This window comes from Diadema setosum, chromosome 16 (assembly GCF_964275005.1).
Source record: "Diadema setosum chromosome 16, eeDiaSeto1, whole genome shotgun sequence".
Classification (NCBI taxonomy): Eukaryota; Metazoa; Echinodermata; class Echinoidea; order Diadematoida; family Diadematidae; genus Diadema; species Diadema setosum.
The window spans coordinates 13557879-13571514 of NC_092700.1; the positions used below are offsets into that span (position 1 = coordinate 13557879).

At 38.4% G+C, this 13636-nt stretch overlaps 1 protein-coding gene across 1 annotated transcript in view; it reads right to left on the bottom strand.

Moving 5' to 3' along the window:
• The window catches only part of LOC140239591 (germinal-center associated nuclear protein-like), an 88881-nt gene that overhangs the window by 22947 nt on the left and 52298 nt on the right, over positions 1-13636 (bottom strand). Inside the window, exons 22-25 of the mRNA XM_072319421.1 lie at positions 11446-11607; positions 6171-6294; positions 5492-5599; positions 2102-2186 (exon numbers count right to left, since the gene is read on the bottom strand). Coding sequence (XP_072175522.1) covers positions 2102-2186; positions 5492-5599; positions 6171-6294; positions 11446-11607 — 479 coding nt within the window. The remainder of the gene's footprint in view (positions 1-2101; positions 2187-5491; positions 5600-6170; positions 6295-11445; positions 11608-13636) is intronic.

Genomic DNA, 13636 nt, shown 5'->3' on the forward strand with positions numbered 1-13636 from the left:
TATAATACAAAGTTTTCCTTCATGACACACAGTGTAAAAAGTTCAAAGATCAGTAAACTCCAGGAACTTGCCACATCAGTGGTCAAAGTCATATCATTCTAGAACTGCACATGTTCACTGACTACAAAGGTGACTGAAGGTGTTGCTAACTCAACAAGGAAAAGTAGAAATTACGCGGTGCGTAATATATGTCCCCGCCGGAAGTAGCATTTTGTAGCAAAATGTGCAATACAGGTCAAAAATCAAGGTCAAAGGTCAAAGATGTCAAAGGTCAAAATTCTGTGTAAAGTTTTGAAGCCCTCACCTAGTGCCATCACATAAAGCAAACGGAATCGAAATCGGGTTAGAAATGGCGAAGGAGTAGCATTTTGTAGCCAATGTACAATACAGGTCAAAAATCAAGGTCAAAGGTCAAAGAAGGCAAAGGTCAAAATTCTGTGTAGAAGTTTTGAAGCCCTCACCTAGTGCCATCACATAAAGCAAACGGAATCAAAATCGGGTTAGAAATGGCGAAGGAGTAGCATTTTGTAGCCAATGTACAATACAGGTCAAAAATCAAGGTCAAAGGTCAAAGAAGGCAAAGGTCAAAATTCTGTGTAGAAGTTTTGAAGCCCTCACCTAGTGCCATCACATAAAGCAAACGGAATCAAAATCGGGTTAGAAATGGCGAAGGAGTAGCATTTTGTAGCCAATGTACAATACAGGTCAAAAATCAAGGTCAAAGGTCAAAGAAGGCAAAGGTCAAAATTCTGTGTAGAAGTTTTGAAGCCCTCACCTAGTGCCATCACATAAAGCAAACGGAATCGAAATCGGGTTAGAAATGGCGAAGGAGTAGCATTTTGTAGCAAAATGTACAATATAGGTCAAAAATCAAGGTCAAAGGTCAAAGAAGGCAAAGGTCAAAATTCTGTGTAGAAGTTTTGAAGCCCTCACCTAGTGCCATCACATAAAGCAAACGGAATCGAAATCGGGTTAGAAATGGCGAAGGAGTAGCATTTTGTAGCAAAGTGTACAATATAGGTCAAAAATCAAGGTCAAAGGTCAAAGATGTCAAAGGTCAAAATTCTGTGTAGAAGTTTTGAAGCCCTCACCTAGTGCCATCATATAAAGCAAACGGAATCGAAATCGGGTTAGAAATGGCGAAGGAGTAGCATTTTGTAGCAAAATGTACAATATAGGTCAAAGGTCAAGGTCAAAGGTCACGACTGAAATTCTGTGTAGAAGTTTCAAAGCTCCCTTGTAGTGCTATCATATAAAGCAAACAGAATTAAAATTGGCTCATAAATGACAGAGAAGTAGCAAATTGAAGATTTTGATCACACACGGACACACGGACGGACGGACACACACACGTACGGAGCCCGTTTCATAGTCCCCTGCTCGAACTCGTTCGGCGGGGACAACAAGTTTTGTCTGGTCCCTAGGTATATCAACTTTTGTAAGGTTTATGGATTAAAAAGGTGTGAAAATGACTGACTCCGCATTAGTTGAAATACCCAATCACAGAATGAGTTATAATCATGGGTTAAAACATCAGAATTTCTTGAAGGGAGATCCTGGACCACTTAGAAGTTGTATTTTCACAAAGCACTTCTTAAACAGTCAATATGAATATGTAACTGAGTGAGTTAAAATGGCATCATCATAACTTGCTATGAATTTATAGTTTGTACATAAAATCCTGAAATTTTTTCATTCAAATGCAATTATGCCCAGCATCAAGACTTAAAATATCTGAGGAATCCCTATTTTGATGTTATTCAGCCCAGAATAACATTTTGTTTAAAACTTTTACAGCAGAAACATTAAAAAATTTCCTTAGTCTTTTGTACATAATCAATGGAAAATTATGAGGTGAGGACATCATCAGTTCACTCATTTGCATATTCCTATCAGCAATTGAAAAATAGTTTTGTAATAAATAGTGAAACTTTACAACTTCACATTTCTAGTAGTCTTTCACCTGATTTGGACAAAATTTTCACTGTTGTGCTCATAAAAATTGTACTTTTTTTTCGGACTAACTTTTAACTAGTCTGGAATTCCCCTTTAAGTCTTGGAAAGCATTCACAATAAATTTTTAGCATGTTACTACCAATACCTTGAAAGAAGTGGTGCCTTATCGCTGAAATGCCCTGGCAGGAGTGCAACATAATTGATGCAGTCTTGACAAACAGCTGACCAGTCTGTGAGGGAAAGATGCAGTTAGACCAGGTAAAACAATAAAGTAGTTTCTTGTCCATATTTTCTGAGAGAGGTGATGCAGGAGGTCTTTACTATTTGACACCTTTACTATTTTTGATCTGCAGCCACTGCAGGCATTGCACAGCACAAGGTGCTCATGTAGTCTTGCACTGCCTTATATAATGATTTCTTAACATGTACTAACTAACCTTAAACATTTCACAACCTAAACTACATGTACATGTACTTGCATCTGAGTCTCCAAATCAAGGTGAAAGTTTAATATTTACCATGAACTTTGATGCTTTCTCGCACATTTTGGAGTGACTTTACAGTGCTACTGTGTGCGTGTACGTACTGTACCAACGTGTTGGTGCTGCCGTTGCGGAGGGTGCACTACTGTGTAGGTGTAGGCCTAACTATACACAGCCCAGTCACTGTAAAAACGTGACAGGGCTGTACCAGGATGGTGCACAACAACAAAGCGAACGCAAAGCAAATATGCCGATTGCCTTGAGTTTTGATACTTGACATCATTTTTGTCAACTCAAACTCATTAAAGACAATCTTCTTTAATTAGACTTCATGTCTATGTTATCGATATTGACATACATAATTTACAACTTATCAAAAATGAAGATTATATGCAGCGTGTGCGAACGGTACATCGTCTTTCACTGATGGCCATTTTAAATAATCAGGAGTTAACGCTGCATATAATCTTCGTTTTCAGTAAGTTGTAAATTGTGTATGTCAATATTGATAACATAGACATGGAGTCTGATTAATGAAGATTGTCTTTAATGAGTTTGAGGTGAGATGTCAAGTATCAAAACTCAACGTGATCAGCATGTTCGCTTTGTGTTCGTTTTTTTGTGCACCATCCTGGCACAACCCCAGTGCATTTTTACAGCAACTGGGCAGTGTATACTGGAAAAGTGGTTTCTTTCGCGGTGGTTTTATTTTCGCGCTTTTCGCGCTTTGAGGTTGAACCGCGAATTTAACATCACGCGAAAATGTTTTGAAAAGTTGCGCGAAATTAACGCTATTGCGCACATGCCCACACGAAGATTCTGCACACTGATGGTCAACACACACACAGTGATACCGTGAAATGTAGGTCATCTAGGCAACAATAGTTTTACAAGCATGTTATAAAGCACTCGAGAGACAGGATTTCAGGTAAGCCTGCATTTAATTTTAATTTCTATTAAATAAATAAAAGTATAATTGGATTATAGTTTTGGTTTTCATGTGCAAAATAAAACAGTGTTTGTCGACTGTGAATTCACAGATTTTGCCGACCGCGAATTTAAACACATGCGAAAAAGTCGGCACCGACGGAAACCGCAAAAGTATTGGTATGCGAAAGAAACCACTTCTACAGTAGTTAGTGTAGGCCCTTAAGTATAAAGGTGTCTCACAGAAGTACGTAACAGAAATATGATGGGGCCTACAGAAAAGCTAGCTTGTAAAACTGTAGGTCCCAAAATTCATAGGTATGGAAATAATGGAGAATGGATATGAATGTCTTGACCAACTATAAGACTATTACAATATCAGATTTGATGTTAAAAAATGAAATGATGTAAATCACATGTTGCTTTAATTCTTAATGTTGATTCTTGAATAGCAGCACGACAGCAAAGTGAATACACACTATCGTGACATCATGATTGGTAGATGAATTTCCAATGCTTTTTTTGGCTGCCAAAAAGTAGTAAATATCAAAAAAGTTGATGAGGCAACTCAAAACAGATGTGAATGGGGACACCGATTTCAGCTATTTTCATTGCCATTTTGAAAAAAATAGTTAATATCAAAAAAATTAATGTGGTGCCTAAATCGGATGTGCGCGAGGACAAGAAACTATTTTCTTTTTTTTATTTAGAATTAAATGTGTGGTCACAATAGGATTATTTTGATGATGAAAGTGCAATCTCTTCGAATCATATTTAAATTCTTCTCATTCTCAATTCAATGTCTTTAAAGCTACAACAGATTTCTCAGAAGGACTCACAATTCATCTTTCACCCTCTGGAATTCAATATAAAGAAAAGGTCTACTACGAAACTTGTCTGGCAGATGCACTTTGCCAGGATAATGATTTGTTTTTGAGCATTTTGAAATCAAAAGTGTAAAATGTACCTTATGACATCCACTGTTATGATGACATTTTCCAAATAGTGCACTATTTGTGAAATAATGTCACAAAGCAATTCTGACATCGTGTACTGCTTCATACAGCCACATTGTGAAATGTAACAATTGTGATATCACAAAGTAACTCTGACACTGCATGCTACTTCATACGGTCACTCTGTGAAATGTAACATAGCAATTGTGACATCACAAAGGAATTATGACATCATGTGCTGCTTGGTACTGTCACTTGGTGAAATGGTACAAAGCAATTGAGGTATCACTCCCCGCTTCATATGGTCACTATAGGATCCCTCTACAACATCGCATCCAATACAAGGCTGCTCCCCATCCTCATATTTTCCCTTTCTCTTGTTTAAAATTTTGATCCCAAATATAAAACAAAAGTACTCTGCCTAATTTCAAGTTTTTGGTTAAAACTATGGGTGTCCCTGCCTCCAAAAGTATTATTCACTTTGGGGATGTGCCCCTCAGTGAATAGTATAATTTTGGAGTCACCTCTGGCCACAGTCTTAACCAGAAACTCTCAAGGCAAAGTAGATTTGTATATTACTATCAAATACTTTTGATCAAAACACAACTGTTACACCTGAAGCACCCTTCCCATGCAGCAGTGGGTTTGTAGAACGTTACAAGTACCAGGTACATTATGCTCACAGGTAGTACTAAATTGCAAGCAGCTAACAAGCTGCTGCATGCGATTCACTCTCGTGTCACAGCTACTGGTATGGTACTACTCCATATATTGTAATCAATGTAATCACATTTATAACATCACATAAATGTACATGTACATGTACAGTAGCAACCATGATCAGGTTTGCTATGAGACTGAAATACTTTTGCTGTACCTTTGAGTAATATTTCACATTCTCCTTGTTACCAAATTAAAATTGTGTTATCACGGCATTATTTCACACATTTCTTTTTGCATATGACTCCATTTTAGAGTAAAATTCAACAATTTCTGCAGGTGAATAAGAACTATGTTTTGGCAATTTTTGTTGTAAAGTTAACAGGGATTATGACAGAAATGATTGACACTTTCCCCTATCACTGCCACTGTTCCAGATAGAATGTCAGTAAAAGGGTAAAAGACTGAAAAGAAAGACATTATGATAGAAGAAATGTACGCTGGGCATACCGCACTCTCCTTGATATCTGACCAGCCATTGTGGGAGCTGCAAGCACTGGATCAAAGAACGGAGGTCAGTCAGTGTCTCTGGAGTATTCCACTCTGGACTTGGAAGATCTACAGGATGGAATAAGTTGTAGGACATGCCAGTATTTTTTCTACAAACAGTACTCTGCCTTTTTCTGTGATAAGTAAAATGATTGTGATCAAGATGGATCACTGTGGTGATATCAGTGAATACAAAATGGCAAAAAGATGAATTGAGCACCTAATCCACCCCAATTGAACATGATGCACTTTACCTGCAATACTCCTAAAGGAAATGTCATTGTATTAAGGACTGTCTCCTCAGGGGCCCTAAAAAGAATCATTCTCTCATATAAAGATATCTACACAGGGTAAATTTGTGTCTAACTTTCTGTTTATCATGCTCAAGAGAAGCTGATGCTTGATATTAATTCTTCAGTGTTTTTGGCCATGAGCTCTTTCCCCAGACGCAAGTGAGGACCATATGGGGCAGCCGTATATATGGGGCCCAAAAATGTGATCTTTCATTGTTTTTGTCTCTTGTTTATGTTTGTTGATTATATATTTCTATGGCACATTCTTTCAATCTAACAATTCTTGCCTATGGTGTTTAAAGGTTTATAAATTTGAACTATGTGAACAGCTATTCTGCTGCTTATACCTGGATGTTGGGTTCTAGCAAACTCAGGTGGGGGCCATGAGATCTTCATCAGAGAATCAGAACTGGCTACCATGGCAAGATGACTAATGACAGCGTTGAACAGGCCTACTATTGCACTGGGAGCCTGAAAAATATAAAATTAAAACATTAAGTCATACCTGACCAGTCACTCATGGATACAATAAAAACATGGAAAACAGAGATCACAAGAGACCCAGGGGTCTCGCACTCACCTGAGTATCGCAAGTTCACCTTCCAAGCAGTCACTTATCTAAATTACACATAGCATTACTGTAGCTTATCGCTTACAATTTGAGAAAAGAAGATTTTCAAAGATTTCTTACTTTGGCGGTTCGGGCATTGTGCTCCAGTACCCCCCCCCCCCCCATCCCCCTCCCCCAAGTGGGGAATCATGCCCATTTGTACAAATATATACTCAGTCTGGTAATTATTATTCTATCATGCAGGCAACAATACTGTACCTGCCAACTTTGGTGAAAATTTGACTACGCATTCTCAAGAAGAAGATGAAAATAAACAATTATGGCCCTGATTTGACTAGAGAAATAGATTTTTAAAGATCCCTTAATTTGGAGGGGGGGGGGGGGGATTGGGCCCCCTTGGGCCCCCAGGGGAGCATGGTGCCCATCTGAACAAATTGAGATCCTATCCTCCTAGGGATACTACCTATCAAGTTTGGTGAAAATCTGTCATGGCGTTTTCAAGAACATGAAAATATACAATTTAGGCTCCAATAAGGACCCCTCCACTGGGTCCCAAGGGGGGCATCCCTGATTCTGCCATGAACAAACTTGTATCTACAGTCATCAATGTACTTAATCGTGGTATTAACTTAGCTTATCACTTCTGGTTCAAGAGAAGAAGATTTTATCTTTTAAGATTCCTTAATTTTGGGGGTTTGGGTCCCTTGGGGCCCCAAGGTGGGGCATGGTGCTCATTTGAAGGGATTGAGATTATATTCCCCTAGGGATGCTACCTGTCAATTTTGGTGAAAATCGGTCATGGGGTTTCCAAGAAGAAGATGAAATTGTACAATTTCGGTCTCTCCCCTGGGGTCCCATGGGGGGCACCCCTGATTCTGCCATGAACAAACTTGTAACTACAGTCATCAATGTACTATCTGGTACTATCTAGTACTTCTGGTTCTAGAGAAGAGCTAAAAAGGTAGGATTCAAACACAGGACAGAATAATTTTACCCTACATCTAACCAGGGAGGTGTTACAGAGATGGAGTGGCAACTCTTCGTAATTCATGCAAACACATGTTTGGGTTCAAGGCTTTACAATGGGATGTCTAGCATTCCATTACGCTTTGAAGTCATGCTCGGCACCGCTCTAGTTGCAAGACGAAGTTCGGAGACGAAGAACGCATTTCACCTTTCGTTGAATTACAAGCTTTATTTCACCGCAAAATTTTAAATGAAATACTCGAATTGATTTAGAATAGTTCAGGAAAGAATTCAATAATATTAACATGTATTTCTAGTTTCTTCGTAATTCGCAAATTGAAAGGAAATGAAAATTAGGCCCTCTTAAAAACCTAATTTTTTCTATAATGCGCACATTTCCGCATGTTAATTTTCTATCTGTTAATAAGGGGATATTTTGATCTTTCAAATAAAGTACTCCGTTAAAGCGTGTTCCAGCGTGTTTTTAAACTATTTGCTGTTAAAATTGTGAGTTTTACACTGCATTTTGATTCGCTGCTCCAATTCAAGGTACACAAATTCATTGTTGCTATCACAATGAAAGAGAGAGCGAATTGCAGTAGGAGCAAATATTTCTAGATGTGAGAGCGCTAGTCCCGATTATTGATGCTCTCTTTTGTCAAAGCATATGGGTAACACCTGTAGTTGAACGCATAACTTCTCGGCGGTGCCGCGCATGACTTCAAAGGAGAGCAGTAGTTGCCTCTCCTTCTCTCGCACCTCCCTGATCTAACATTACAGTCATGTCTATTCTGACAGTGATATTTGAGCTAAAATCATTCATTTTGTCTAACATATAGTGCACTGGCGTAATAACAAAATTCTGATTGCAATGAAATAAAAATTCACAGGTCGCAACAATATTCTCTCTATATCTTTTATTGCTCATTTGTTCAGTTGTAACAAAATTTCGATATAACAAAAGAAAAATGCTGGTCCCAAGGACTTCATTAAAATTAGTGTTCACTGAACTGTAAGACCAGAAATATTTGCTTGTATTATAATTTTGCGAGAGCAAAGATTTGCAAAATGAAAATGCACATGAAAGTTCTTGTTTACACTGTATGCATAGAATGCCAGCGGCAATTCGCCAAAATTTCATGCCAAGTTAAAGGCCGTTGGCTCCAATTCGCAAAAATTTCATGCCCTGCAAACTTCATAGGGGTATCTGAATACCTAAGAGAGGCAAATGGCAGGTCGTGACAGGGTCACCATACAGTAAGTGTCATGAAAATTATGACAATGCTACTAGTACCATACAGTACTTTCAGGTCTCTGCTGCAAGACAATTTTTTTTTTCAAATACAAAAATAAGCATTACAATAATTATAGACTATTCTTTTCCATGACAAAGTCTTACATGACACGGTTTATACGCATATGCTGAAGAATGCTACACCTTGCATGCAGTTCCACATGATGTAGAGGTGACCACTATTTACATCTGGATCATCTATGGATTAAAGGCTTTTGCTATCATCCTCATTAACAATATCCCCTACACATGCCCTTGTCATGTTAGGGTGAATGTAAGAGCATTAAGCATGAAGTCGGCGTGGCTCAGCCTTACCATACATCTTATTGCTCCCCTCTCCCCCCCCCCCCAAAAAAAAAAAGATGGTGCACACAGCATACGTATGTACAGTTGCATATAGCGTCGCTGGGGTGACAAGACCTTGTATCTGCAATTTTGGTGGAAATGACTTTTTTGGATTATTGGTCAAATAATGGGTTAAGTGACGTCCTGTCCAAATCCCAACTGCCTTATTCCAAAAAATGAAGCCCCCAAGGCATGTCAAAGGAAAGGCTATCCCATTCGCCACAGTGCTTTGGCCGCCATGTTTTTTGGCTCTCCTGAACATTTGACATTTTGTAGATACGAGGTCTTGTCGCCCTAGCGACGATAGGCCTACATGCATCTTATAGTAATCATAGTAATATTACAAAGGATGAGGTAACAATATACATAGCAGACAAAAATATAGATTTTCATGGTCAATTTCATACTTTTGTCATTCCAATTCATTAATGGGCTTTCAAATTCACACAGTGCGCCCATGCGAAAATATTCGGGCATTCAAATTCAATCAATCAAATTCAATCAATTTCATTTATGGGAGTTCTATTTAATCGTTTTAGTCAAATCAAATTCACGCTTGGCCATTCAATTTCCAAATCCAAGCATTGCATTTCCTACTCAGGCATTCACATTCACGTGATAGTCATGTGATAGTTCGATGAGCTTGTTTGGAGTGCCAATTTCATTTTCAGGTGATCAAGTCCCTACTTCGTGCAATCAATTTAATGAAGAAAATGGAGTAGACTTTTTAAGAAAGGAGAAAGGGCATGTACAACCAATGAAGGCTTGCATATAGTGTAATTATGATTGTTTAAAGGTTCTACACTGTTCTCTGTTCATGTATTCTTTGTTTTTCATCTCAATAAATTTTAAATTGTAAGGTTCAATCAGCAGTGCATCCAAACAACACGACAATCTAATCATATTTCTTGACGATACTGCATGCCGACAACGCCCCAACAGTAACCACATAATGACATTGCATCAATTTAAAGACAAACTGACACACAATGATCTCACATAGTCCCGCAAACGAAAAACAATAAGATAGCAATGAACAACAAGACGTATACAATGTTCATGTTATCAGGTTTAATGTAGTCAAAATTGATGGGTTTTTCTTTCCCCGAAGGTGTCAACTAACCTTCTGTATTATGCTAGTCTGTAGGCCTGCAGTGCCTAATGTTTCTTTGTTTGTTTCATTTTGTATCCAAGAAGATGGCTGGATAGCCCATATTCAGCTGCAATAGCTGGTCTTCCATGGGGTCCAGTTGGATGTAAGGTTTGACCACTTCACTGGGTTAAATCCCCTAATCTTTGCGATGAATATTAAATGAAGCGAGATCTTTTACGTGCTCCTCTTTTAAATTTGAATGCTCTGATAGTGAATTTGAATGACCGGATTTTGAATTTGACTGCTGATTCAGTGTTGTGAGCATGGAATGTGTGAAATTGAATGCTCGGAATAGGAACGTGAATGACAAAAGCATAAAATTGACCAGGAAAACCTATACAGTGGATTCCCACTATAAAGAAGTGCTCAGGGACCGGCATTTACACTTGTAAACAGTGCAAGCATACTGAAGGAGGCGATGGTCTTGTTCTTCTCAATCTTAATGCCCGCTCATTCTCAATCAAGTCCCTCAAATTCGGGATGTGATGTTCTGATGAACAGACTAGAGGGCTCAAAATGGATGGTAATAATTTGCCAATGTTATACTTGACACTAGATACTGCTGACGATGGGGCTAAGAGGTGTATCTGTCTTACGGGTCTTTGGGAGTCCACAGACAGCTGAAATATCATCCCTCAGGTAAAGATTGTAAAGGGAATGATTGTAGAGATCTACATTGTATATAACCTCCCTTCTCTAGTTGTAGAATCTCAAGTACTCTACAAGTAAACATTTTCCCACATTTTGTGCAACCTGAAATTAGCACAATAATTAAAGTGCAAATATATTTTTGCTTTAATGCTTTAATTCCGCAGAATTAAAAACACAAAATTCAATTTACCCGATGGAGAGCAAAAAAATTAGATGATGGATCTTGTTTTAACTGGTCATGAGTGAGGCTGTTCCTCAACAAATTGTTTAAACTTTCTAGGTATAGTCAGGTCTTATTTAAAACCACAGTGCATCTGCCTTTGTCCCCCAGTAAAATAACAAGATACTACTCCTTTAAAAGTTGGTGCATGGCCTTCTTTTCTCTTTTAGAAGACACAACCTTTCACTACCATACAAATCGGCGATCCAGAAAATCCTTGATGTGACACAATACAAGCAATAACATCAACCATTCATCCATCACAGGTGAATGCTCTCCAGCCAGTCTGTGCTGAAGAAGTGATTCGCACAAGTCATGAAACTGTACTCATCACGATTTCCACAAGTCCAGTCAAACAGATTTAACCATGTGTTATCATATTACCTGGATTAATCAAAGTCTATACTGATATATTCTCTCACCAATGGAAACTGCCCACTCTCACGTCGCATTTTGGCTAGCTGCTGGACATTTGTACTGAAGAATTTGGAGAGCCCACTGTCCAGATACTCTTGCAGGGAATCACAGGCAATAGAGGGCACCCTAACTCTGTGGGACACTAACCAGGCTAAACCTTCTTTGAGCTGAAATCAAAGAAAACAATGATTTTTATCATAATCATCAACATACAAACAAAAGAAAATTAGAACATAGAATAATTATACTGCACTGAACTTCAAATAAAATGTTACAGGGGAATGAATTCCACATACAAATGTGAATTGAGTGAATGAAGTAATATTAGAAGAACAGTAAAAGTTTGTGCTCAATAAGACAATCTATTCAAAGTTATGAATTTTTAAATTTTTGGTGCAGTCATTACTGGATGAGAAGACTACTACATTTGTGATGTGATGTACAACAAACGATACAGAGAAAATATATGGAAAATTCAACATATTTTCACTTATCTAGCACAATGAAAGGGCACTCGAATCACCTCTTTCAGAGAGCAGGGAGAATGATATCACCCTTAAGGGGACTGTACAGTACTGGTTGAGGTGGGGATTCATGTTTTGAACATTCCAAGGTGAGATAATGACAAACCTCTTATGAAATATGAAAGAGCATGTAATTTTAAGAAGGATTCCACATTTATTTGATGAAAATTGGCTTTCAAATGGCCGAGATATCCAAAAAAGTGATAATAATAAAAAGGGACAGGCCACGTCTTTTATTAGGATCTCTTTGTTTCACCTTGTTTTTGGATATCTCAGCCATTTCCAAACCGATTTTCATCAAATAAACTTTTGATATCCCTTAGAATTGCATGCTCTTTGACATCTCAAAGAGCGGTTTCTGAATATCTCGCAGAACGTTAAAAGCTAAATCCTCACCTCGACCAGAACTGTACACACCCTTTAACAAATGCTAGATACAAGTTCCTACTATTAATACTGATTCTCTCTGAATCCATGCGCATAGTTGGGTTTCATTCCCCTTTAATTGATGGCATTTAATGTACGTTTTGAGTGTGCCTGGACCTGTTTTGACAGTTGTACTAAGTTGGGGCTCTCTGACACTCTGCCCTGTGACCCTGAAATGTCACACATATTATCTCAACAAATTTGCATCCCATGTCTCTAAGAATAGTACCTTCAAACTCTGGTTATCAATGGGTAAAATGCCAAAAATTTACTCCAAATGGACGTGTTAGACAAATGCTACGGTTCAATTAAGTCCATGGCTCAGGCAAGTCTATTAAAGCCAACTCAACACATGAATTGATGATGTGAAGATAACATCTCATAAAACACATTGTTGTGTCTTCTGCATTCACAGAAAATCATCACTGTAATTTATTGAAATCTCCATTTTTGATTGTTAACACCATTACTTTCAGCTGTACTGTCACACAGCCTATTCTTATACTAAATGCAATCTTCAGATAAAATACAAAGTAAACAGAGAATTTGCACAAAAAGTACAAGGCCAAAGTACCAAAAGATGCACTTTGAGTAACGAGTCTTACCTGTCTGGATACCACTTTGCATTAAAGAGGTTTGCATTAGAAAGCTGGCATCCACTAGGGCGTGGACAAGATGCGGAAAGCAAATTAAGTAATTATGCGCTCATTCTGCAAACTCTCCATACGTTCCTGAAAGAGTTCATTCACTGTCTTTATCATTCCTAAACATGTCCAAACATTTCTGCACCTTCGGGAGAGAGAAGAATTTCCATATCCAAATTTTGATCTAGTCCAAAATATGGATGCAGAAATGAACTTCCTGACACCTTCAGCAACTTGTTGTGGGGACATTGACGGGTCATCCTGCCATTCTGTTACACTTTTGCACCTTCCGCAAACGCTCCTGAAAGAATTCTGTGGTGTGGGCAGCTTTACAAATGAAAGTGAAAGACACCTGGAATGTTTTAGAACAGCGCGGTGCCTATGTGAATCTAAAAATGAAAGAGTGTGACGCCGCTGCTGACAACTGGTCAAGACACAAAAAAGTGGAAAGGTTCCCACGAGCAAAAGGATTTTGAAAGTAAAAAATGAATGCAGCATTATGCCTATGAAAATCAAAAAGATAACGCGGGGAGGGGGGGAGATACCAATCCTAGCCCTGCAGCCGAGCCTCTTCTCCTATGAACAGGTAAATGTCAGCATTT